We start from the raw sequence: 27,640 nt of genomic DNA on the forward strand, positions 1-27,640 counted from the left end.
AACATAAAACTCTACATTGTTGTGTCCTGTCCTGTTGCTGACAATGCTGCCCCAAGTATGTTAAGGAAAGTATGGAAGCAGGCAACTCTTTCTTTCCCCCCTGCTGCTGGCCTCCACCCAATCTAATCAGGTATTGGCAGAGATGAAGGAATGATGTCCTCATTTCCTAATGCCTTTTGATGAATTTCTCAGGAAGGTTGTTTCTCCACATGGAAAATATGGCTATATGTAACAAACCTTTTTAAAACAATGAAAGCACAGTGTGCAGGTTGTCTGGCAGGAAATTCTACCATCAGGCAATAGGGGAGGTAGGGGAGAGTGAGAAGTTGTACAAGAGAAAGTTCAGACTAGATATTAGGAAGCATTTCTTTCCAGAATGGGTTGTTAGGTGTTGGAATGGGCTGCCCAGGGAGGTGGTGGAGTCCCCATCCCTGGAGGTGTTCAAGAGTCGGGTTGATTTAGAGCTTAAGGATATGCTGTAAGTGGCAACTGTGTTAGGTGAACGGTTGGACTAGATGATCTCCAGGGTCCTTTCCAACCTAGATGATTCTCTGTGTGTGAAGATTACAGGGTGTAGGCTTTGCTGCCAGTCTCAATGCAAAATCCACATTTCAAAAATTACCAGATTTAAAACATGCGGTTGAAATATAGCAATTAAAAACATTAATTTAAACATCACAGCACAATTTTACTAAGTTAACATGGAGGGCAGATGTCATCTTCCGGTGCTCTCTGGGCACTTATGTACTGGGCTTGTAAATACATCCAACAAGAGAGTTACAGATCCCACGACATGCTATTGTATATTCCTTCTTTAGTTAACCCTGCAGTTCCATTCTCTCTTCTGAATTAACTTGGTCTGCTTTACTATGTGCTGTTCTTGAAAAGCAAATGGAAATTATGGGAGGGAGAAAGAAAGATCTGCAAAAACAAAGGAGCACCCTAATCTCCAGTTTTAGGAAATGTGTGTTTTAGCCACTATCTTCTGTGGTCACACACTGCAAGTTGTGGCAAACTGAACTGCAAATATAACTTTGAAGTTGTGTTCCTGTTAACTGGACTGCAATGAAAAAACTCAAAACAAATCAGACTAAACATCAAGCTGCTGCTAATTTAGCTTCTAAAAGAAAAACAGGTGATCAGTCATCCTATGACACCTAAAGCATGCAGTTCATATGTCACAGTCACAGAGACAACGGGAGGAGCAGGAAGCCCTGGAGACCTGGACAAAGGCATGCATGGATGGAGGTAGGGGTGAGAGGTGCCAGACAGCTATTATTTTCTTTTGACTTTGCAAAGTAAAGCATGTTTGATGAAGAGGGCACACCACTGTGTTCTCGGGAGTATGCTTCTCTATTCCTCTTGATCTTTCTTCTATCCAGCCAAGTTTTCCATCTGGTGACATACACAGGCAGGATGGTAATTCTTCCTGAAAACAACTAGATCATATTATTTCATACTAATTTTTAAAGACAATATCCTATACAAGTCTCTGAAATGCAGTGTTGAACAGTACTGCTTTCTTGATACGGAGAGATCAACCATTTTTAGTAATCTGTTGTTTTGTTTATTTCTCAGTTCTCTACAGGCATTCGATTTTCTGTTCAACATTTTGAAAATGCAGATTTCAGCATCAGTTTTGAGCTGCAGATAAAAAGGTTAGATGTTTTATCAAGAGTATGGTTATTTAAATTCTGAATTCCTATTGATAATCTGAAGCTTAATATATAAGAAGGTAACGAACTCTTTGGTGTCAGTAGTTATTTCATGGACTTTCCTATGGTAGCTTTCTTCAGGAGGATTTGTGGAGTTGGACCCTTGTCAGCTTTTACCGAAATCAGTCTTAGAGTTATTCTGAGCATTTTATTTTGTTAAAATTCAGGTTAACTGATTTTGGTCAGTAATTCAAGGATCTTCTACAGATTTCCCAAATTTGCACTTCATTTTCCACTTCAGAATTAATGAACAGTAATCACATTGTACCAAAGTTCTGTATTTAAAAACATATCATGCTCTGAAAAAAAAAAAGAAAAAGCCACTTCTTCATGACAATTCAGAAAATAGAAGGAGAGCAGTTAAAATCTGCTCAACAGATTTACTGGCACGAAGAGAGAAAACAGTTTGATGCAGGTGAACCTTTGTTCTTTTTCCATTAGATTACTCCACATTTGTTGGGCTGAAGCATTACTGCTGGAGAATCTTCTTGTTTATGCTGAGCAGTACTTCCTCCATAGCAACAAAAAAAAAGCACAGGGTGGGCTGGGTTACAATAACAACAAGAACAAACCTGTGACTTTTTCAGTAGGTGGCAGGGCTTCTGCCCCATCTTTCCTCATCAGATACACACTGGAGGTCCTGATGGGGCCCTCACTGCCCTACACACACAGATTTAATTGCTAATGTCTGGCCTTTAATGAGTACCTTGATCATGTTCACTATAGTAAATAACTGAGACATTTAAGTTTAAGTCATGTTTCCATAATGTAACCCTTGAAGGAAAGGACATGCAGAAATTTGGGAAGGGTACAGCAGCCCCACAGAAGACAATGAGATGCCTGGTCAGGCCTCAGCCCTCTTGCTGGGGTCTGGCTGGCAAGTTGCAGACTATTCAAACCTGGGCTTGGGCTCCTCCAGAGAGAGATACAAGATATAATGTCTAGCTTGTAGGTCCCCCATCCATGCCACTGTTCACTGTCAGGTCATTTATGTGAGCAATACATTTTTAAATGGATATCAGAGGCTCTTGTCACTACCCTTTTCATGCTGTGAAATTGTGGAGGTTCAGAGAACTTTGGATATCTAGATCTTTCTAGGTAATAAGAGTTGAGGGTAGTTGACTTTCGTAGAAAATGTGACAAGGCTTTACTGAAGAGTAAGTCTGAACTTGAGAAGATAGCAACATCTCATGCTTCCACCATGAGTGTGACTCACTAAAATGTAAAGGGAGGAAATCCACTGGGCTACCAAAAAGGACAGTTTCCACAAAATGGTATCAAAATTCTGAAGAGCGCCCAGCTACGTAAAGAAAAAAGAAAAGTAAAACTTCATGCATAGGGAATGTACCCTACAGTTAAAACTCGCTGCTTTGTACATTCATTCTCAAGCAGCACTACAATTTGTTCATTTCTATGTTCTTAGTGAATAGGTAAAACAACCTTAAAAGAAAAAGGAGACAGAAATCCATAAGGCAGAAATTACCACTAAAATACCTAAATGGAAGGAAAGGGGAGCAGAAAACATGCCTGAATTTGTGTCCTGGTCTGAGTTATTCAGAAGAGACCTTTAATTTGCTCTAAAACATCAAGTGGAAAATAAATATTTTTGTTTGCAAGACAATTACTTATAGGAAATAAGCAAGAGGCTGAGTAGTCTTGAAATCTGATTCCTTTTCTGATGTGGATTTTGCAAATAAGGCAAATATATCCCTTAGAGAGGGAGATGTCCTGGCATCTATTTAATCTAAACCATTTTCTTCTCTACAGAATACCGTAACACACAAAAAAGATTTGAATACAAAATAGATATAATCAAAATCTGTATTTGAACTCTATGGAAAATAGTACATTATACAAATTGGAGAGCAGCTTATTCTAACAAATTAGTGGTATAGTCATTTCTATCCTTTAAGCAATTTTTGTACTTTTGCACACAAAGCAATGACTATAGAGGATTACATCAAGAGTTCAAATGGTGATTTGATGGTAATCTACATTAGTTTACAAACAAATTAGAGCTGCTCCTAATTTTAACAATCTGTAACCAGAAAGCCTGGATCAAAGAAGTACTGCCCTTTACTCTTCAGGAGTCAGTTGCTGGGAATGCTGGCCTCCTCTGAATGTTTCCATTTGACTGATGCTACCCAGATGTGATAACAGTAAACTGACAGCAGTAGAAACTTAGTCTCCATGAAATATGGAAGTACTTCCACACTTGCTTGGAAAAAACCTCCAAACAATATCATTAATCCCATAATTAAATAAATTCTAAATCTGTAATTATTTATTTTTACTGTCATCATGAATTTGAACCTGCAAACCTTTCTTTACATGAATGGGCTGTAGTCATAGGAATGAGTTTAAGGTAGAGAAGCTACCTTTAGTATTAAGGACTTGCAATAAGAAAAGACAATAAAATGAGTGAGAGCACTAGGCTTTAAACATGGGGATCTGTTTTCACTGCTAAGTGAGGTTAAGAGTGTAAACACTTTCTGGACAGGGGAGAGGAGAAAATAAGAAAGGTAAAGAAATAGTTTATTTGGGTTCTTTTTCTTCAAAGACTCTGTCATGCAGAAGTCACAAGTCTGAAGGGTCATAAAAGCAAATTTTGTTGCAACAAAGCCTATCTTGTTCATTATGCTGCCTTCCTCCAATGCATGAAACACCCTCCTATTAAGATAGTCCTGTTCATGCAGGTATCCAAGCTGAACAAGGAAACTGACATGATACTCTGAGCTAAATAAATTTGTATCATCGTATTCACACAAAGGAAGTTTGAGTTGACTATAGTAAACATGTGATGAGCTCATATAATAGCAAGCTTAAATATCAGTGTCGTATTGAGACTGAAGAGTAGCAATAGCAAGCCGATGCTGTAATACCTCCAATGGCATTTCTTCCTAATTGTAGGTCTTGTGGTATTCAGTGATGTATTTATAATAATCTGGTGTTCTGCTAAATAACCTGGTTTAACTCTTGTACATATCTTTTCCAGTTCTAACAAGATTAATCCCACCAGCAATTTAGTTAACCTCCATATCAACATCAGTGCTATGGCTCAAGTACAGATCAGAGGGTAAGTATTCAACCATTTCAATTTGTAATGATAACTATTTTTTAATTGAATTTTTCCATGTATAATAATCCCATGTAGTGAATTTTTTGACATATTATAATGCCAAACACCTCATCCACCAAGAACACCTGAGAATTCCCATGGAGTCTCACACCTGCAAGCTTTGCAGGATGGAGCTACTAAGGACTTACCAGGTCATGTAGGGCAGTATTGCCCCCATGGACTCTAGTAAATGTACTGAGTGTCTGTGCAAATGCAGCACACTGTAGAATCCCACATTGTAGTAAAACCAGTCAGAGCCAACATTTTATTTTGGCATTCAAATTGTATATGGATGATACTAGTACAGAATGCCTGTTCATATGTGTAGGGTCTGCTTGTGCAACCATGTAAGCACTTAATTCTGATCACCGAAGCAGAATCTGCTGCTTTCATGACTGGAATGATGAAACACATTATGGCAAGGGATATACTGATAGAGAGCACGGTGAGGCCTTTGGAGAAAGGAATGAGCTATGACAAGAGGTCAACCAGCTACTACTGTAGGATTCTTACATTTCCATCTGAAACAGGTGCCTGCCCGCTACACAACAGATACCAAAACTAAACAAACACGATATATGGTCAAAGACGATTATTTCTATCTTTATTTTCACATACAGCTTGGTTTCAGAAACTGCAAAGTGCAAGTAGGTGATAAGAATCTCAGACTTCCCTGTAAACTCTTGGAACTAGATTCCTATCTTGGCATCCTGAAGGAAATCAGCAGGATGTTCTTTTAAAGTAAATAATTGCCCAAAATGCTTTTTGTCTGGGATCTCAGATTTCCTCCATCTTCTCTTCTCAAACTACAACTCTGGACCTTAACCATTCTCAGCTCTGCAAAGGGACAACAGGAGGTACACTGCCCAGCTTCACTCCCACAGTCAGGCCTGACTGATGCAAGGGGCTTGGATGTCTCTCATATGATGCACCTCAAGGGGCTGCCTTAGGTGTAGACAAATAAAAATGCATTTATTTATGCTTTTATAGATCTATAAAAATCCACTGATTGTTATCACTTCTAAGACAATACTTTGACTACCTAGTGCCAGCAGAGTCCAATCATTTTGCAGATCACAGAGATCATGTTTTCTGCTCTGATATTCAGTCTAAATCAGGGAGAGTTTAAAAGTATTTTTCAATACATTTTGTAAGTGTTTTCCAGGTTAAGAAGACTATCCCAAGGCTAGAGTTAGGTGGAAAATAGAAGACTGACCCTCAAAGACTGTGTGGATATATGTTAATGCTTGTATTTGTGAAAAGGAGCAGTTGAAAGACTGTACGTTTAACAAGAACAGAAATGAGAGAAGTATTTCATTTTCTGTAGTTAGTGGTGATCTAGGGAAATGAGCTGGATAGGAAGAGAGGTGAAAAATACAAAATGAGGGAGAAGGTAACACAGAGGAGTAGAGGCTGAGAAAATAGGAATCTGCAACTGGTGGGCTGCAGATATGTGAGAAAATGTTGGGAGCCAGCAACAGCTAGGTGTTGCCCAGCAATGACTAGGTGGACACCCATGTTAAGGACAGGCTGGAGTTTCTGTGCATCAATGAAATAGTTATGGATACCTGTACAAGACTTCTCAGTAAGGGCTGCTTCCAGAGATGTGGATTCCATTTTTTCCAGTGAGGTTGCTCATCACTTTCATCGAAAAATATTTCAAACTTTTTGTATTCTTTTCAGACTTATTAAACCTTTTGCCTCCATCATGTTCTTATTGTGCCATAGTGAGTTCTTTTTACAAAAAGTTCTGTAACAGGTAAATAGATAGACACCAAAAAATGACGAAAACATCCTTAGTTCTTAAAAAGAGCATGCCCACAAGTGGAAGTAGTGGCCTTAATTGCTGCCTGCAGTGCTAAGGAACAGTCATTAAATACAGAGGAATTTCTTAATTGAATGACTTCCAGTTCCTTTCCTCTTAAGTTTTTTAGTTTTCTTAGTAGCTATAGCATGCCTGTACAAAGAAAAATGCCCAAGTGCTTTGTTGACAGATTTTGCTAATTACTCAGAAATGCTAAAGCATACAGTTCCAAGGGAACTATTTGCTCACAATTTCCTAGATAAAAATAAAAGTGAGACACTGCCCACATTTGGTCTGGAAAATATCTTGCATTGGTTTCTCTTCTGCTCTGCACAGAGTTGCATGAAGTGGGACTGGAATTATTTTACATTTTACTGAGGAAAAGTAGTTATCAAATTGTGCATATGCATACATGCATATATACTTACTTGCACAGTGGGCCCATGCAAATACTGTCTCTATGAAAGAGGAAGAAATCTTCTTCAATATCCTATTCAAAATAAATTTAAGATACCTCCTTAGATAGTTCATTCAATGAGCAGTTGCTCTGATAACTGAGATTTGATTACTCTGCTTACCTTTTTTTTTTCCTATAAAAATGTAAGTTTTTAGTTGTTAGGTTTATAGTTATTTCCACTGCTGAAAGAGCATTGGAGGAATGAGGAATTCAGGAAGGAAGTAATTTGGACTGTGAGGATTAACAGCTGGCAGATTTCTTATTGTATATCCCACATTTTCTGTAGAACATATCTCCTTTATTTTATTTTTTAGGGCTCTTAGTTGACTGGTCATTGTCACCTAAAAGTCTAGGAAAAATCCTCGTCTAATAAATCATTCAATTGTTAAAAATATTCTCAGTTAAACCCAAAATAAAATACTAAAAAGAGAGGATTTCTGTTTCATTTGATCTGGTTCTGCTACTTTCATGTCAATAGCAGAAGTCCTCAAATTAACTGTAAAATCTGTAAAAATAAATGTTCTTATATACTTCATACTCATTTTAATTTAATGTCTACATTTACACTTTGCACTTCATGATTATATGGATAAGAAAAACACTACACAGGGAGTGTAATAGGAAACACTGTTTTCTGAAACCTCCTGCCTGCTTTTTTTTGTCTATATACAATATCTGGTTCACAAATTTTTGCAGTATCTTAAGGGTCTCTGTGTCTTGGCTTTTGTAACCACACAGGAAAGTCCCTATTCTCCAGCAACAATTAATAATTAAAATTCTTATTGGAAACAAGACCATTTGTGAAATATAATGTTAGGCTAAGTACTTCATCTAAAATGACTTTTCAATTAATATGTTTCATTTCCTTTATTATTTGGTTTGGCTTGTAAATTTATCCTCTGGCCTACTTGTTAGTACAAACTGCTGGCCTTTTGAAATCTGGGGAACTACTTAGAGTTAGCAGAATACTCCAAGATACCCTAAATTTCGTTAAGAGTTTTACTTTAGCTGGATGGTATTGAGCTGTTCTTCTCTAGAATCCCTTGCTGCTTTAAGAAGCTGTATTCTGCTGAAAAGTTTCTATCAGACATTTCATTCATTGTGTGTGACATAAGAGCTGGAAGCAAGAACAGTTTGTTTCTTCCTGAAGTATTTTTAAATGTCAGCATTTGCAACAAAAACATCCAGTCTTCTGTTCTTTTCTTCAAAGACCAATTTGCAGCGTGCTTTCTCTGTTTAGACTCAAGGGAAAGTGAATTGACAACAGCGGATAGAAGTCCATCATTTTAGTCAGATGTTACATTCTGAAAAAATCGTTAGCAATTCTTTTTTAACAGTTTTCTGTCAGCAAAATTCCAGCTTCAGCAGAACTCACCTACTATGGTAAAAGAAATTCTTGGAATCAGACTTCCCAACTTCTCAACAGTTGAATAAAGTTGGCATCTGAATGGGACTCCTCCAAGGAACTTACAGTTTTTGTGGGAAATAAAATGCTTGTGATTCAAATAAAAACATTAATAGAAGACTACTTGGTCCTTTCTTGAGGTCAGACAGAGAAGGAAAGGAAAAATAAAATAGCAGATGGAAAGGAAGATGTCAAATATTAAGTCACTGTTTTCTTCATTTATGTTTGATTTACATGTTGCAGTTGCAACAGTATTTCAGGGAATGCCTTAGCTGCCACTTCATTTGCAAAGCAAATGGGAAGACTGAAGCATTCTTTCAGGTTCTAGTCCCGAATTCAGCTTCTTGATACACCAGTTTCCATTGTGACTTTATGGAAGTCACAGTACCTCAGTTTCACACCTGTAAAATGAGACTACTTTGCAAGTTTCCTTAAAAAAATAATAACAGAGATTATAAGGAATTTACAGTCAGAGCAGTTAAATGTCTAAAAATGTATTGAAGGGAAGGAAGATGCATAGCAGTAAACATCTACAGGCTTTAAATGGAAATAAGAAAATAGATTTATTTACGTATCATTACTCTAGTTTTGTGCATAAAGATACCTCATCAGTGAGAATTATGTAAATACCTGACAGACTTCATTCCTCTCTCCAAAAAGAAAGAATCACTGTCTTGTCTGGAAAGAACCATTCATCGGAGGAAGTATGAAACTAAATGCACACCCTCAGTAGTCTGTAAGGACTGGGTAGTACTTTATGGAAGCATTGTATTGTTCACTTCACCTATTTCTAATGAATGTGCCCAAATAAAATGCCTATAAGGGCTCGGGTTTCTACAGCAGTCTTAATGATTTTTTTTTAAAGTAATGCAGCTGATCACTAGTAACGTTACTCTTTAACCTGTTTTATATGTTAGAGTGTCTCACCCCCCAACAATTATTTTGCCGCTTCACAACTGGGAACCCAAAGATGAACCTACAAAAGAAGAAGAACTTGGTCCTTTAGTAGAACACATCTATGAGGTAAAAATTATATATGTCGCCACAGGACCTTGTGCTGCTCCCACTGAGACTCTGATGAACTTTGTTTATTGTCTTTATCTGCATGTAGATAAAGCCACAAATGTAAATATTCTGAATTTAGCACATGACGGAAATTTAATCTGAGAATTCAAAACTCCAGTATCTTAATATTAGTGGAGGAGATATTAGTTTATGCTAGGAGTCTGTCTTTGACATTTGGGGGATCTATAAATATTTTGGGTGTTTAACAAGAATTAAAACCAGTGCTTAAAAGCATTTCAATCAGCGCCAAATATTTTCAGTGATTTGACTGGTTTCTCATTAAAATCTGTGAGTGTTCTGCACAGGAAAAAATATGTTCCTTTAACATTTAGCTAACTGGGAAAAAAAATGGTAGACATGCATGTAATTTGTTACCTCATTGCTCAGAAAATACTCTGTTGAAAATATCTCTTAAAGTTTGAAGTATATATATTTCTACCTTGTATTGTTGAGTTTTTTCTATGGATGATTCATCATTTAAAAGAGAAGGGTTCAGGTTTGAAAAAAGTGCATTGAGTGAACTACACGGAACACAGGCCGTCTTTGGAATCTGATGGATGACCTTTATTCTAGGTGGTAAAACAGAATGCTTCACATACGGTTATAATTCACAAACCAGCACCCAAGAAAATATAAGCAACTGACCTTAATCAGCAGTGTAAGATTACAATTTGCATGATTAATACTAAACTGTAATGAAACAGACTGTAAAATACAAAATATTCCTGAATTCCTCATCTTAATACATTTTTCTAAACTGAAAAATCTCTAACAGATCGTCCTGTCTCAGGCATTTTGGCTGTTTGTGGAATTATATATGTGACTTCGAATGTATTAAAATAGTTGAGTGATTAAAGAAACTACTTTCATGGTTTACTGATATCAGCAAAGCATAAAAAAGGCCAAACACCCACCCAAGAAGAAGATGTAAGATTGAAAGTGGGTTTCACTTGATTCTAAATTAAGCTCATCAGTCACAAAAATTCTACACATTTAAAGAAAGGAGGTTCTTGCATCTCTAGAAACTTTGCATAAAGCTCAATGGTGTTCTGCTTCTTCAGCTCTGATGCCCAGTGTTAACACATATCCAAGCTTCCTGTGGTCATCAGATATTTTCAAATCATAATTTGATATAAGGAAACCATTTTAATAGCCCAGATTTTCAAATTTCTATTATTTCTATCTTATTTTCCCACAAAAGAGTAATGTCCCGGGATGTTACTTTAGGAAAACTAGTTCCTTTTTTTCTTTTGGGGAAATTTGAATTGAGAAGTGTTGAAATTAGAGTTCTTAACCACAAAAACTCATTTAACCTCTGCCATACCTTCTATTCCTGCACACTGAAATGTGATTTTTTTTGTGTTCTGAAGTTTCAGCTACTATTTCAAGTATGTTCTGTTAAGGTTCATTGTATATATTTGTATAGTGTGTTTTGCTATTGTGTTTTGGTTTGGATTTTTTATACTGTTTTAGGTAATTTTAGCTCTTTCATATGTAGGAAAAAATGGGAAAGGTGATGAATTTCATGAATACAGACTCAGACAAAAAAGGTTGATCTCCCAGATCTACCAGTGGCTTTGTGACTAACATGGTGAGGTCCTTTTTCCCTACCTGCCACAGATTCTCCATCAAAAAAATGATATTAATAATCTATACATCTTTCCCAAAGTACTTCAAGGCTGTGGACACTAAGAATTTGAAAATGTCTTAGTGATGGTTGCTGTGGCTTTTGTTGTTATTTACTGCCTTGGAAGGCACTGATGATATTTGTTTCACAGCTGCACAATATAGGACCAAGTGCTATCAACAGTACAGTTCTCCATGTCGGTTGGCCTTTGTCCAGTGGAGAAGAATTTCTTCTTTACATTCTTCATATTCAGACACATGGACCATTACACTGTCAGACGAGCTCTCCTATTAATACAATGCAAATAAAGGTAAGACAGCCGCTTTTATTTCCATCCCTGTCTGCATTTTGCTTCATTTTTTCTGCCTACACTTCACAATAGGATGGAACTTTTTGGGAATTTTTCACAACGACCCAGAGATCATTTTCCTGGGTAAGAAGCAAGACACAGATAGTCTATAATATTTCTAGTGTGACAGTTGTATTGCATGGTATGTGTTTGCTTTCTGTAGTGTTCTTATCAGAAGAAACTTGTATTTTGATTCAGTATTGCAGCATTAAATACAGGATAATATTTTAAATGAAGATTTTCAGGGTTTTCTTTGAGGGTCATTTTTAACATGGCTGGAATAGATGACACAAAATTTTTCAGTTCTCATGGGACCCTGAAAATGCTTTAATTACATTACATTACATCAATTACATTAATTCAGAAAGTCATCTGTACAGCAGTGCTTAGCAGATGAACTCCCAAAGGTGATGTAAACCTTTGTTATGTCAAGGGAGGCACAGAACTCTTTGGTTGAGTCTGATACAACCTAGCACTGGTTTGTTTATCAAATGGTCTTACACTTGAACCTGTTAGCAGTGTGGAAAATCCCTCTGCTGAGCAGAGGGGACTAATTACTTCCTCAACGTCTGCTTTTGCTCCGGTTCATACAGCACAGGATGCTGTTGGCCCTCGCTGCTGACAGGGCACACTGCTGGCTCATGTGCAGGTTAAGCCAGGTCTTTTTCTACAGAGCTGATTTTTAGCCAGTCTGTCCTCAGCATGTTCTGTTGCCAGGGGCTATTTCCTTGCAACAAGTATATGATAAAGTACATATTTTTAATATCATATGCTATATTTTATATTATGTTTAAGCTCAACCTAGTATGAGACAGTGTAATCTGTAAAATGGGAGTCATTTTAGAAGCCCATATATTTTTTCTTGTCTTAAAGTGTTAATGATTTTCATTTTTCAAAGAACATACTTTGAATATCCATAAAGTGAAAACTATCAACTGGAATTCTGCATGGAATATACTCCAGAAATGGAAGGGTTTGTGTATTGCTACTTGATAACAAGGATTCATATATGGCTTAATCAATGTTAACTATAAAAGGTACCACTTTGTCAGCAACATGACAGGTTTTTGGTTCATCTGCTTAGAAATGATTCTGTAATTGTCTTAATCATACCAGCAAAAAGGAAAAAATTCTTCTGCCATTTTTTTCGTAAGTGTTACTCCTAGGTAGTGTGTGCTGACCAAATTGCTTCCTCTTTCATGGACATGGTTCTTCTTTCATAGCAGAGCTGGAGATCTCAGAGTTTGGAGGAAACACTAACAAGGGGAAGCCTAGTAGCAGCCTCCTCAGTAAAGTGTTGATATGCCAGTGTCTAAAAGCCCGTTTTAATGTCTGTGTTTGTGATGGCAAATCCCCCCAAAAGAGCTTGGTTTGGCTCAAAGTCAGAAGATTTAGCTCTACATATTTTCCCATCAAAAACAAGGTATCCAATTTATTAAGCATAACTGATTCCAGACACTTCTGGAGTAAGCAACGCTTCTCAAGTTTAACCAGTAGCCTGTTAACCATCTTGCAGGGAGAGCTGTGTTCCAAATACTAAAATTGCTATACATCTTTTGCATATCAGGAGGGGTTTGAGTTCTATACATGGATGAAAGTGGAGACATCTTTCTAGTGAAGGGGATTGCTCACGACCACAGGAGCTACAAGACAAGACTTTAGCTTAGAGAGACAGAACTACAGTATATACTTAGAAGTATATAGAAAAACTGAGGTATACCAAACACATTATGGCTAGATTTTTGTGTTTCACCCAAGAAGCCAGAGAGGGGTTAGGATTCCACCCTTTTATTTAGTTTCTCTAGAGGAAGATAAAGGAGATGAGTAATAGGGAATGGGAGATAGAAAATATTTCCATTTTGTAGCCAAAACACAGCAAGTTTGGAAACAGAGAATTTTTTCTTTTAATCTTTTCCACCCCATTTCCACCTGTTTTTCAAAAGTGGTGATGGACAAGAAGCTGAGTTGCTGCATTTGTATTTTCAAGCCTAGCATCTCAAAGCCACTGGTCAGATCAAGTTGCATGTACATGAAAAGTTCACCATCCCCCCTCCCTAGCCACTGTCTTCTAAGTTTCAGTTAAGAAGCTGAGATGGGAGCATTACTGTCAGGAGGGCAGAGCTCCTGGGTAGAATAGTGCCACGGTTCTTAATGACATTTTCAGGCAATATGTTTTTTGATATTTTTTTTTTTTTCAGTTTGCTTTTCCTTCTCCTACTTGATAATGATTGCATCTGTTACATAAACAAGACTAAATTCTTGTGAGGCTTTTAAGAAATCTTCTGTAATGATGAAATAATGGTTCATCTGTTTTAGCAGAATATGTCTTCAGATGCACAATCATTATTGCAAGAATTTAAACATACTTTCCTTATTTCAGCTTTTAAAGCACTGAACAGCATGAATACACAAATCAGGTTTCCAATATGTAATACTTATCTATTGCTTCAGATGGGAAGAGGATACAGAGACAGCTTCTTTCAGGTTTTCTGTAAACGGCAGGATGCCTGGCTCAAATTTCCAAATAAGGCTAAGGACATGATATGCCTGGCTTCTCTTGGATTTCAGAACATAGCTCCCTTAGGGTGCTTGAGGATTTCCCCTTTGAAATTACTTAGATTGTTCAGTTTCAGTCAGAGCAATGTATTCTTCCCCATTGCTTAATTTTTTGTCTTGTAGAAAGATATCCTTTTTGCTTTGTTGTTTCTTCCACAAAGTGCACACATGGGAAGACTCTTATTTAGGGACTTTTCCTTTTCTGTAGCTTATCTTTCTCTGAAGGCAGTGAGGGACATGAAAGAATAATAAAATAATCAAACTGGATCTTGCAAAAGGTGTAAGGAAGAGCAACAGGACTGATCAAAGATATGGAACAGATTCCCTTGCAGAAGAACTCAGTACACTAGGATGCTTCAATCCAGACAGAGGTGACTATGCACAAATATGATCTGCAAGATCAGAAGTGGTGGGAAGAGTGTGGGTGGGGATTGACTGCTTTCTGCCTGTTCCTGCACAGGAATGCAGTATGTTCACTGCACAGGAATTAGAGCAATAAATGTAGCCTGTAGAGCCAGATTCAAAACGAGAGAAAGGAAGTGGTGGTTCATGGTGACAGGTATTAGACGTCTGGAACTTGTTGCCAAAGGAAGTAGTCAGGATTAAAAGTTTACATGGTTTTAAGAGGCAACTGGACAAATTCACAAAAGAGAAGTCCGGTGAAAATTAATAATGAACAAAAGCAGATCAGGAAGTCCCTGAACTGAAACATTTGGAAACTGAAAGTTATTAGGAGAGCGCATTGTATATGCATGCTCTGTTCTTACTCTTCCCTCCACATCTGCTTAAATGCAGTGTTGATGAGAGGAGGGCTCAGCTAGATGGACTTTTGGCCTGAGCCAGGACTCCTGATACAGTGACACACATGGCATTCTCAGTAGCTGAGCACTGTATTACCATGAGTGAGGCATCTCTTGGGGAGGCAGCAAAATAGCAGCTAAAATCCACAATGTGGTTAAGGTACATCCACTAACATGACTGGCAGGAACTAACCTCTTCCAGAGGCAGTCTCTCCTCATATTGCAGAGCCATTATTACTGTGTGTAAGTCCTGGTCTGGAGACAAAATAATACCGTCCAATGCATTGCTCTTGAATGGTGACTGACACCTCTTGTCTAACAGGTTTTACACAAAGTTTTCTTCTGGAACATTTCTGCTGGAGTTATACATTGCAGCAGAGGGTATTGCCTGGCTAGAAAAACAGGAAAGCTAAACCAGGTTTTGAAATGAGAAGTGAAGAAACAGAAAGATCTGGAAATCTGCTCAAGGTGACAAGGCTCAGGAGAAGAAAGCAGTGCAGTTTTCCCTGGTGAGGAAACTGAGACTGTCTATTGTAGTTAAAGGCAGGGAGCAAGAATCATTTTTTAAAAAGGTACGGTGTGCTAAATGTGTGGCATATAAAATAGCTGCAGAGACAGAGATGTACAATTCCGTGTTACTGGCTCAAGAAGGATAAAATATCATCTTTAACCTGAACATCTAGACCACTGGAGAAATTCTGCTATTAAATTGTTTCAGGAGGCACGTATGTTTTCTCTTAATTGCAGAGGGCTGGTTTTGAACCTTTGCTGTAATAATTCACTACTAAAGATGCTAACACTCTAGGATCTACGAAAAACATAAGTAAATATAAAAATCATCTAGTATTCAAATGGATCTACATGTGTATCGGTTGTGATCATATACTGAGGGCTTCTTCAAAGGCATGTCATTATATTGTGGTCTTTTAATTTGTCATCATTAAAGAAGCCTGTAAGTGCTGGTGAAAGAATCCTGGAAAGAGAATTCCCATGTGTTATCACATCGAGCGGGAGAGATTTACTAGCTATTTAACTGTTCCATTACTGCAAAGAGCCAATGTTAACCTAATTAAGCAACAGGAAAAAAAAGAAAGATTTATTTTTACATAAGGGGTTTTCATCAGTTAATAAATCATAGTATCTTTTACTTTGTAGGATGTTTTTGACTGAAGATCTCAAAGTCCAAACAGTTCCTTCTTTAGCCTCATAATTACAATCTGATGAATGGTACAAATTTTCCAAATCTAGTACTACATAGAATTAGTGTGTGGAAGGCTTTGTGTGTTTATTACTATTTTCTTCCCTTTAGTGCTACAACATTTCTTACAATTCCAAACATTTTCTTTGGGGATTTGTTTAAGATACTTAGTGTTCAGAGGTTAAGGGAACTGATAAAATGGGTCTGATGTAGCCCTTCATAATCTGAGGCCCTTAAAGAATAGTCTTATATATGTTTAGGTGAGTTCCAGTTGAGATCTTATTGCAAACTTCCACATATATTTTATTGTGATTTTACATGATTGGATTGTCATGAACTAGAATTTATCTTTCCTTCTGTAGCAATTGGGTTCCTAAGGCATTCTCTGAGGCTCCTTGGAAGAAGACATAAATGTTCTTTGTAGAAGGCAACAGTAAAAATAGATTTTAATCAGAGAATAAAAATATGTGAAGATAAAGCTAAAGAGAATACATTTTAATATGAGATTAAAAATTAACAAACTGTTGGATTATACAGAGTTGTTAATTAAGTTAGAGAGAAATTGTAACAAATAAAGATCAAAAGTTGTGTTGCTAGAATTCAGATTTCCTTTTTTTTCTTCCTTTACCTTCTAAAACTGGTAAAATCAGTATATTTCAATAGGTAGATTCCAATCTGAACTAATGACCAGATTTCCATGCAGCAACTTTGAATTTATCCTGTTATAGAGGTAAGAATCTGGGCCCAAGAGTCTAACAAAATTAAGTACAACAATGAAATTGACACCAGTAAAAAGTTGAAAAAAATTTTATCTACTGTAATTCCTATAGCAGGGCAATATCTTGGTGTGTTGTTACACACCATGTTCCTAGTTGAAGACAGTATATTTTCATGGTGTGATGTTAAATTGACAAAACTATGTTAATCCAAAATTCAAGATTGCTGAGAAGGGAACAACTTTGTTACAATAATTGTATGAGTATGTCCTTACCATTCACATTTTTTCTCTTTGCAGTTTGCTATTCCACAAGACACTCCTGAACTTGCTGCTTTTTTGTATAATTCCACAATTTCTCATTACATCAGGAGAAGGGATGTCACAGTGGCAGAACCTTATAGGAAAAACTCTGCAAAAATATTGGTGAGCTATCTAAAAACTATAAACTGGGACTGTGCATACAGTATATCAAGGTGGCTGTTGGTGACTGAAGTTTACTTGCAGACAAATATTTTTCTAAGTGATTTTTAACCTCTCAGTTTAAAATATTGCTCATTATATATCACCATGCCACAGGTTAGCAATTTTGCTTGACAGATTTTTACATTAGAGATAATGCATGCCAAATTCCTGGCTGTCTTACTCATGGTTGTTAGCAGACAAACCTGTGGTCATGCAATGGCATACTTACCACAGGGAATTTTAGCACGGATTTAGAGAATGGGTCCCTTTTCCACAAATGATATTTCAGATTCTGACTCCTGAAAGGTAGGTCTGTGCTTGTTAACTTGACTTCTAGTATTCTGGCTCTTTTGTAAAGAGTAGGTCACACTTAAAGTTAACATTTTCATGTAAAGTAACAGTTCTGCCAAATACTTTGGAGTATATTTGTCCCCCCCAGTAAGTTCTTATATACACATGGAAAGGTAAAACTCTTTCCTTTTATAGTACCACAAGCAAGGCAAGTGGGACAAGTCACTGCATTTTTAACATTCCAGACAGTGCTGGAACAAGAGCAAAGATCTCTCTCCCAGGAAAATAGTTCTGATTAGTCAGTCTGGTACCTGAGTATTTGGGTTTGTATTTTTGGAACGTTTTGGGGTTTTTTCCATTCCTGCATCCAATGTCTCATCTTTAGCATATTTCAGCATTGTAGGTATCAGCTTCCCTTGCTTAGAGGCTGTGTTCAGACTCAGTGACCTTGAGGTCAGTTGTGGGATTCGTGCAAGTCAGTGCTTTCCATTTTTATGAACCTTGGGCAGAGTTTCTTTCATGCTGTCCAGTCTCTTACTAAGCTGTTTACTGCAAGCTCATGTGTGAATTCCTCAACATCACTATGATTTAGTAGGAAGAAAAGAACCTCACAGACCTAAGTATTCTAGAGTAATAGAATAATCATGCTGCTTCTGAAAGTTAGTTTGGCAGTTTTTATAACAGGAAGAAGATAGAATCTGAAAGTAATGAATACCATAATGTTATTAAGAACAAAATCACAGATGAGCCCATTTTAAACAGTAATCACTGTTGATTCCTATGTAATTCTTTCATCAGCCTAATACCCTAGAAAGACTCTGATTCCACTGGGGCTGAAGGAAAAATGCCTGGGCTTTCGAAGCCATACAAGTCAATACCACAGAACAATTAATCCATTCTTCAGTAGTACCTTAATTATCCATTATCTTTCTCAGTGATTAGGCTCATATGCTGCCAACATAGAAATTACTGCAGCAACTGAAAGTGGTTAATGTTCTTAAGTATGTACTGTGTCTGCATCTTAAAATATGAAGCAGAGATTTTTCAGCTGCTTGATCTAAACAGATAGTATTTAGCTGAGTACTTAGTAATACAAAGTTGGCACCGTGATGAGTAGTCTTGTAGTACAGTATGCTTTCGATAAGCACAGATTAGGACAAGATTGGGTACAGTGCTTACCACTGGATATGTAGCAGGACTTTTCCAGGATGAGCATAGAAAAGCACTATGTCATTTGTTCAGTTAGAAAGGTGTCCAGATTCTATGTGCCTTCAGCATTGCATACTACGGATCCAGATAAATTAAATTTTTTTTGACACAGTGGAAGTATACATGGAAAGGGAATGTTGCTCTGGAAAATGACTGATTGGCCAAAGATAATTATTTGTTAAAATTTGTTTTTATTTTTCAGAAATGTTGTTATTTTCATTTTCAACAAAGCATTTTCACAGAGAGGAAAAATATTCGGAGAACCTTGTATTCTATTTATACTGTTTATTAAACATTTAGTTTCTCTCCCATTAGTTACAGTGTTACAGTGTTCTGAAAATCAATACATGCTAAATGCATTACTAAGAAAAATAGAAATATGTGTTCAGGTCCTAAAATGTCAGCCAAAAGTAGAATTTCGCATACTAACGATTTATTTTGTTAATATGTGTTTTTGGCCACTATGATTAATGAAAACAGCTTTCCTCCTTCCTGCAAGATAAATAAATCTAGTTGGAGGATGTTTAAATATGAAAAGCCAAATAAACAGATACTTTGAAATATTCATTTCAAAAAAAGGTTTACAGTTGCAAGTTCCAGGGTTTACAGTTTCATTTTCAGGCAGATTTAGAAAACAGTGATTAAGCATACAGCTTCTACTTGTGATAAGATAGAGATTTGTGGGGAAAGCTGTCTATAAAGATACAGATTCCTTAGAGATGTTTTCAGATCTGTTACATACATCATCATCTCATTTTCTGAAATATGGGCTTTAGTACTGCAGCCATTCTTACTCTCCTGAAGGAAGAGACTTGTGAAAACTTAGCTTTGCTTTTGAGGTCACAGGACCTTCTGTCATGAGTGTCAATGAAGCATCTGCAAGGGAAGGATTCTCTGCTTTTTTACAAAAATATCAATCAGTTAAAACTTCAGCCTTCCTCCTGAATCAAACCAAAACTTTTCCATTAAAAACCATTTATATATAAAAACCTATACATTTTTTTATACATGCTTTTTAAAATCATTTTTCTATAAGATGTTTCTTCCTTTCTACACCCCCAAAAACCCCATAATTTCTGTGGTTGCCCCATAAGACTCTGCTCATTCCCTTCAGTGGCTTCTAGTCAGCTTTTAACCTTTCCTGTGGCATTCTTCTGTCAGACTTTAATAGAGTATATAGTTTTGAGTTGCATTGCTTGGCTTTTGTCTTCAGCCCTGTGTATGAGCCAGAATCACTGCTCATCGGGAATGTTTCATGGACAACAAATTTCAAGTAGAGCAACTAATGAATCTCAACAAATGTTCTGACTGCTGTAGTGTAAACATCAGTAGGAAAACCTACAGAGTCAGAAGAGGGAAAAGATTTAGGGACATAAATAAAGACTCCAGGCATAGAGAACAGAAAAAAAAAGTGTTGAAATCACAAAACAACTGATAGATGAAGACAAAGCACATGCTTCAAAGGTCTGATAAGTACTGGGACATTTTAAGAGTTCTCCAGAGTAGATATTGTTGAAAATTATTACTTTTATTTTCATAACTGCAGATGGGTGGTTGTATTCATTGGTGGTGCAAAAAGAATCTCTCCCTTGGTTTATAGTTCTTACAAAGACTCATGGGGTATCTCACGTATATTAGATGAAATTACTGATTTCAGACTACTTAACTCTTTAAAGGAAAGTTGGTTTGTTTTACTAATTTATAGCATTTGAAAATTACTACATACGTTTTTAAAGCATAGGTATGACTTCCCTTTATTTTATACACAGAACTGTACAAATGTGAAGTGTATCCTAATTTCCTGCACTGTGGGACAACTGGAAAGAGGGAAGAGTGCAGCGTTAAAAATCAGGTCCCGGCTATGGGCCCAAACATTTCTGGAGGTAATGCACATAAAAATCTCTTTCTATACACAAAGAGCCCTGTATCTTTTATTTGACCAGATACTTAAGAATACAAATGATGGAATTAAATGGGCCAAATGCAAATACTTTTTGTTATCACTTTCTTTGAAGATAATATCATACTGGTTCCTGTTCAAGTTGCATGCGTGCTGCTTATTTTTCTTTTTCTTACTATCAGTCCCTCTCAAATTCATGTCCTGAATCTTGCCTGAAAATTCCAAGATTATTTTTAAACACCTTTCCTGGTTTTGTTACTGCTTTCCTGGCCCAGATCAATAATCTTATAGGTCTCCATGATGTGCTCTGCATTCATCACGTCTTTCCCAATGAAAGGTTTTCCTTGGAGCCAAACAGTATGTGGTATTCACTGTGTCCAGCTTAAAAAATTCATTGTTATTCACTCTCTGTTGATCTAGGGAAGAGTAATATGTGTCAAGCTCTTATGCCATACAACACTCATGTAGTGACAGTCTGTGTCTTACCACTAAAAAGAAGGGACAAGTGCAGACCATAGAAAAAGTTAACTTCTCTGTGCTAATTCTTGCATTTCCAGCTTCATCTGATCTCAGAATTGTATTTACACTGCATAAGGCAGGAGAATTGCACTATGAACTGTTACCTCACAGCTGGCTATGTGCCTATAGTACTATGTGGTTGTCATATCTTTAACACTGGGCAGTACATTGAGAAATTTGTAATTCCGTTTGCTGTTACTAGTAAATACCTGGAGATCCTAACTTGATCAAACTGCATGATTATCAGCTTCCTTCTTCAAGGAATTTAGAATTCCCCAGTCTTTCTACCTGGAATGAAAGAACCTTCCTGTCTTTCCCATAGCTGTAGAAGAATGATTTGCCCCCACAGTACCTCTTATCCTAGCAAAACAAGAATTGAGGCTCTTCAGCTTACAACAGGAGCTTTAAATTAAGCTACTCACACCTCTTAAGTTAATTTCTGCCTTTCCTCAAATGTGAAAGTAGATAAAATAAATTCTTCCTTGCTTAACTTGCTTTCCTGGAGAAACAAGAGAGCAGATGGGACAGTATTTACAAAAAGTTGAAGGCCAGCTCAAGAGCTAATCATCATGGCTTCAACTCCACAAAGGGTGCATACTTTGGGGGTCAGAGGTCTCTTAGTGTACAGGACTATGGCGGTGGTTACCAACAGGCTGGCTTGAAAGGTTTTTCTACCCGTCTGTCAGGATTTAAGGTCCCATTCTGTGTTTCTTCTGCAACAGCTGTTGTCACTATTATGACTGAAGAGGGCATAGAACTGTCATCTGGCCTTGCTTGAGAGAGAGTGATTTCTGTCTAGCTCAGTAACAAAGGACATCCTTTCAGATACTAGATGAATTAATTCCTCACTTGTCAGTACATTTTCTTTCTATTAGCAATCAATCCCAGGAAACTTTCATATCCTTTCTTCAGTTCCCTTAACACAAATACAATATTTAGCAAATGTGTTTGAAAGACTACACTGGATCTACTTCATTTAGGTTTGCTCAGTGAGTCATCTGATGGTGGAAAAAAAGGGCAGGCTCTGGTTCAAATTTAAGCCCAAAAGCTTGACAGCTTAGATGTCTCTTTGTCCTTCCAAATCTGAGTAACTGGGGTGCACATCTGGTGTAAGCTTTTGCAAAGGTCTTACAAATTTTTGCACAGAAAATGTCAGTATGTAAGCATCTCTGCACTCATAGGAAAAACATACTGGAAAATATGATGGAAATTTATTCCCGTTTTTTCTAATTCCAGTAAGAGACTGTGATGTTTTCCCACTGGTTAGTCTCCGTTAAGTTCAGTTAAGAACAGTTCACTGTTCCTAACACATAGAGACAGGCAGAGAGGCAGAGATATTACTCTTGGCTGGAACAATCTGTGATAATTTTGACCACTGCAGTGTGCAAGAAATATCACAGTGAACCTTCCCTGTCTTCTTCACCAAGCAAAAGATAAAGCTTAGCTCCCTTAGCTAGCTACCTTACTGTGAACTGGACATGACATATTCCAGATCCAGTCAAGTCTTTGCTGGTGAAGTTTAATTAATTAACTCTGTATCGGCCAAAGCCAAGGATTTATGAAAAAAACAAAGACATAAATGAAACCTCTTGCACATATCCTTAGATGCCAATTTTCTAGGCTATTTACAGCTATTTTAGTGGGAATTAGCCTCATAAAAGGTTTTCTAAGTCCAGCTTAGTATGTAACAAGAAGTAACTGTAAGAGATTAAAGCTAAACAAATTTAATGAGAAACAGTGTTTTTCAGAGTTTTTGGTTATGACAAAGGATGTGTAACAGTTGAACAAACTAGCTACAGAAGACATGAAATATCCTTTTCCTGGTGGTGCTTAATAAAGACAGAATCTTTTTCTATAAGCTTAGTTAGCCTGACTTAGGTTCAGAACAAGGATAACTGCATGAAATTCAGTGCAATGTTTAATGCAGGAGCAGTGGGACTCATCTTACCTAATTTTAGTCATCTGAAAGATGCCAAAGCTGGTTGCCTAACTCTGTAGCCAGTGATGAGACAGAGAGGTATCTTCAGAGCTGATCTGAAAAACCTTCTCTGTCCTCCTTCTGTTCTGGATGGTGGAGAAGGGTCAAAGATGTGCCTTGGCATATGAGTATGTAGACACACACACACACCAGGCAATGCCAGTGCTGCAGTCCCTTCAGCTCCTCCTTGCTCCTTAATAAATCCTGCTTGCTAGGCCTGCATCTCCACTCAGTGAGCTCAAGGCAGAGGTGGAACCTTACACCAACCTGTGGGCAAGGGCAAGGATGAGCCATCCCTGGGTGCAGAGACCTCATGGCAAACACTCCTACAAGTATATGTTTTGCTTACTCCACTGTCCTTTTATACCGTTGCTATCAAACAAGGCTTTTTATGGGCTGTGATTTTACCTGATATCTGCATCCTTAGGAAACATTTCTGTTTCCTTCAGATAATAACTTGCAAGCCTTGTAAAGGCTCAGAAAACTCCACATAAATCAACAGGATTTTTTTCAAAATAGAAAAAGGTAGTCCCCAGAGAACTGTTGCATCCTCCTATTTATATCTAAGAATCTGCTAGAATAACATGACCCCTGCTTCACATGCAAATTTAGATATTGAGAAGAGAGAGAGAGCAAATAGTCTGATGGAATCTGGTTGCCTTCCTCCCACTCACCTCAAAACAGCTCCCTTTTTCACAGCCCCGTTTAACAGTTATACAGCCATCACCCTAAAAGACTGTAGAGCATAATTAGTTTCCTAAAAAGGGCATAATCTGCTTTTAGTAAGCCTGTAAACTTTTAGTTCCTAAGGTTATTCCAGAAGTAAACTAAAGTATACCTAAAAACCAACTGCTGTTAGCTAGGCTGAAATTTGCAGATTTGAACTGAGGATTAAAATACAGTCAAAATAATCAGGATATGCTGATACTGCACCAGGAGGGACTGTTCAAGGGCCAGACTCAACCCCACAGTCATGATTTTGTAAAGAAACTTAGAGGAGAAGTTGCTGTCTCTACAGCAACATCCCAAACTTTTGCACATGCAATTAATGTACAAAACCTTCATATGCCAAAGGAAGCAGGATAATAGTGATATACAACATTCCTCAACTGTGTTATAATCTAACTGAAGACATGATGATCTGCAGAAGAAATTGCTTGTGCTCATTAAAGCTGAGAACACATTGTCATTATGTATTTTCTTCTCATAGATATGCTAATGCAAACCTGAGAAGAATTTGAAAGTGATTGATTAATGCTAGGATGAAGTAACTCATGTGTCTCATTGAAGTTATATGAATCAGCCTGTACATTTTTGTTGCCACAAACGATCAGTCATGTATTGAATGACTCCTTCGGCTTCCACTTAGTTTAACTGACAACAGCTGACCCCTTTGCCTCTTGACAGTTGTAATCTGTCACCTTAAAACCCAGACTCCCATAACAAATAACATTTAAGTAACATGCAATAATTAGACATGTTTCAGTAAATAAAGCACCCCAAATTTCCCAGTGAGCCAAGAAAGATAGAGACAGACATTGGGCAAAGAAGAATCACAGACTTTTTTGGATTAACTTCAAAGCCTGCCTGCCAATATGAACCCTCTAGTAAAGCTGACTTTCTGATTCAGACTTGCTGATCAAGCAAATAATAGCCTGATTCATGCAAAAGAGAAACAACCTTACATGGTTATGTTACGTTGTGTTCTGTTAGGACTCTATTATGTCTCCATTTGTCTAATCGTGGTATTTCTGAGTCACCAGAGGGAGATCCAAGCGGATCTTGCCCAGTGTTCTTTGAACTCTTTTAATTGAACTTTTTAATATAAGACTCAGGAGTTGGCTGGTAAAACATCTGTTTTGAAAATGTGTTTCTAAATTATGAGTCTGTACCATCTGTCTAATTTGTGACATCCTTCCAGACTCCGAGCTCTTCAGACACTTACAGCACTGTGGAAAGTGAAATTCAGCTCATTCTTGACCGTTATTTCAGCCTGTATTGAAAGTTCCTCATAATAATAAAAAATCTCCTTCTGGGAGAGCTTGGGGAGGCTGTAATGTAAAAAGCCACAGGGGGTGTCTGAGGTTCCCAAGAGGTTTGACGTTTATTTTATTTTCTTTTAATGTTATTGAATACAATTGTATTATTTCCCTCTTGACTTTTAGACAGATCCAGATATTTAAATTTGGCACCCCTGACTGTATGAACTTTAATAGCTAGAAGGGAGAAAAATCTAGTTTTAATCAGAGAAAGCTGAAAAGCAAGAGATACATGGCAGCCACACTGTAATTGCATGCTCCCTTAGTATTCAAAGCCATTTTTTGGCTATTCTGTTAAATACGTGTTATTTCAGGGTTTCTGAACATGCATTGCTCCTGTTTCCTTTTAGATGCCTAAAAGTGGAAATATATGCTTGATGTAATAAAAGTGCTGCAACACCTACATCTTAAGTGCCTGGCCCCAGACTGGTATCCAAAACTTGAAACTAAATACCTAGGCTCCCTTTCCACATATGGAGACAATGAGGTACCTCAGACAAATTAACTTGCACTAACTGTCAGGGTGCTGCATGAGGGCTAGCCTTTATGAGGAGGATAGGCACTCAAATCAAGATTAAGTGGGAGTATTTCCACCCTCTCAGAAGGCAGAATCCAAAAATGCCTCAGAAGTACCTATAGTATTAGTTGACAGACTTAAAGAGGACTTTGTTTATTCCATATTCAGTGGCAGAAGCTAGAGCTGGCAGTCTAGGGATCAGAGAATTCATGACTGAAAGATGTGAATTCAATTTTCTCCTCATCTTGAGAAACCCCACATCCCTGCTTTATAGAATGATGGTGTTCCCTTCTGCTGAAGCTGAACCTCTACAAGGACTTTAAAAAAAATTGAGAGGTCTGGAAGGGTATAGAAAATGCGAAAGAGCCTGTTGTTTTAAAAATACCTTCAAAATAACCTTGTTATTTTGGTCCTCTCATCCTCCTTTGCCTTCATTGCCTGGCACCTGGAGCTGTCATCACTATTAGAGTGCATGCTCTAATTTCATGTCCTTGATGAGAAATTTTGTTGAGAATGTCCATATTCTATTACTGGTGAACTAAGAGACTCTTTTTAGTATGGTAGAAATTCTCTAGGCCAGGTAATGCTTTTGGGACAAGGATTCAGTTTAGCTGCACAAAAGCCATTGGAAGCAGAATGGAGATAACTAGTGCAGTGGGGCCACACAGACTGTTCTCTATGCAGCACATGTGTTTGGAGAGGCTTGGAAGTCAGAGCAGAGGTGAACTGGTGGAGGTGGTCCAAGACAGGTGAGACATCTAGCTCTTGTATAGGTACTCCTGTATTCAATCACTTTTCTCCCTCTCCTCTTTACTATGGGAGCAGTTATGACCCCAAGGAACAATAGTTTCTACCCTCAGCATCCCTCAGCACAGAACCTCTTTGTGTGTCCAGTGGAAAACATCTCAGCCAGGGGAAGCTTGCTTAGTGTTTTCAAAGCAAAGGAGGAAGTCATCAAATAAATTTGCCTTTACGTCAAACAACTGTTGTTATTGAAAAAACAAAATAAGTAAAAAAGAAAACTGTGTGTGTGCCAAAAATACTGTATTATACTGAATTTGATTGTTTATGTGGAATCAAGGGTAGAAAGAAAGAACCCTTGGCACTGGGCTGAACTAGCTGGAGATTTTCTTGGGTTTGGGCTAGTTTTGTTTTCATTCATTGTTATTTAAGATAGTATCAAAATGTTAACAAGACCAGGACATGAGACTTTCTAGATAGGCTAAAGTATAGGTAACATTAGGTGTATGAAGAAATAAACATCTTAAATTGATAACCATTAAAATCTGTATATGTGTTGTGAAATCACAACAAAATATCTGCCTCTATCATAATTTAAAATAGTCTGTTTAAATGAATGTAAAATATATAATATGTGAAGTGTAAGAAGTTAATAGCAGAGATAAGGATGTGTTGATTTTCAGATAAGTTGTATTGTCTTTGGTCACAGATACGTTTGGGTGGACGTACCCTCTTGTTAGAAATAGCACAAGTACTTTTTGACCATGCACAGAGTCATACATACATTTTTTAACAAATTAATACAAGAACAAATAGTTGTATGACCTCTACTCTCAGCATTTATGTAAGCTACTCTATTTATTGGCAGTAGTTGAGGGTTTTGGAGGTATGGGTCAAAGAAAGCAAGCTAATGAATTCCCAAAGCATATATTTAAAAGGTAACACCATATTGCTTACCCTCTTTTCTCTAAAATGTGCCAGACTCCAGCAGACAAAGGGAAACAAGTTTTAATCAAGCAGGGCCAATATTGTTATAACATCACTGAACTCCATATGTAACAGAAGAGTTCTCAGGGGGAAATTCCACCACAGCTTGCAGCTTGCAATAGACAAAGTATGTGCCCTTCAGTTAGGGTGACTTCCCTGGGTTGCATCTAATGGGAAAAAAAGTA

The 27,640-nt window shown here is 37.4% G+C and overlaps 1 protein-coding gene across 1 annotated transcript in view; it reads left to right on the top strand.

Moving 5' to 3' along the window:
• Positions 1–27,640, top strand: part of ITGA8 (integrin subunit alpha 8) — a 116,323-nt gene that overhangs the window by 70,097 nt on the left and 18,586 nt on the right. The window contains exons 22-27 of the mRNA XM_074900206.1: positions 1,579–1,658; positions 4,711–4,791; positions 9,417–9,522; positions 11,343–11,501; positions 17,110–17,235; positions 20,544–20,657. Coding sequence (XP_074756307.1) covers positions 1,579–1,658; positions 4,711–4,791; positions 9,417–9,522; positions 11,343–11,501; positions 17,110–17,235; positions 20,544–20,657 — 666 coding nt within the window. The remainder of the gene's footprint in view (positions 1–1,578; positions 1,659–4,710; positions 4,792–9,416; positions 9,523–11,342; positions 11,502–17,109; positions 17,236–20,543; positions 20,658–27,640) is intronic.

This window comes from Athene noctua, chromosome 2 (genome assembly GCF_965140245.1).
Source record: "Athene noctua chromosome 2, bAthNoc1.hap1.1, whole genome shotgun sequence".
NCBI classification, from domain to species: domain Eukaryota; kingdom Metazoa; phylum Chordata; class Aves; order Strigiformes; family Strigidae; genus Athene; species Athene noctua.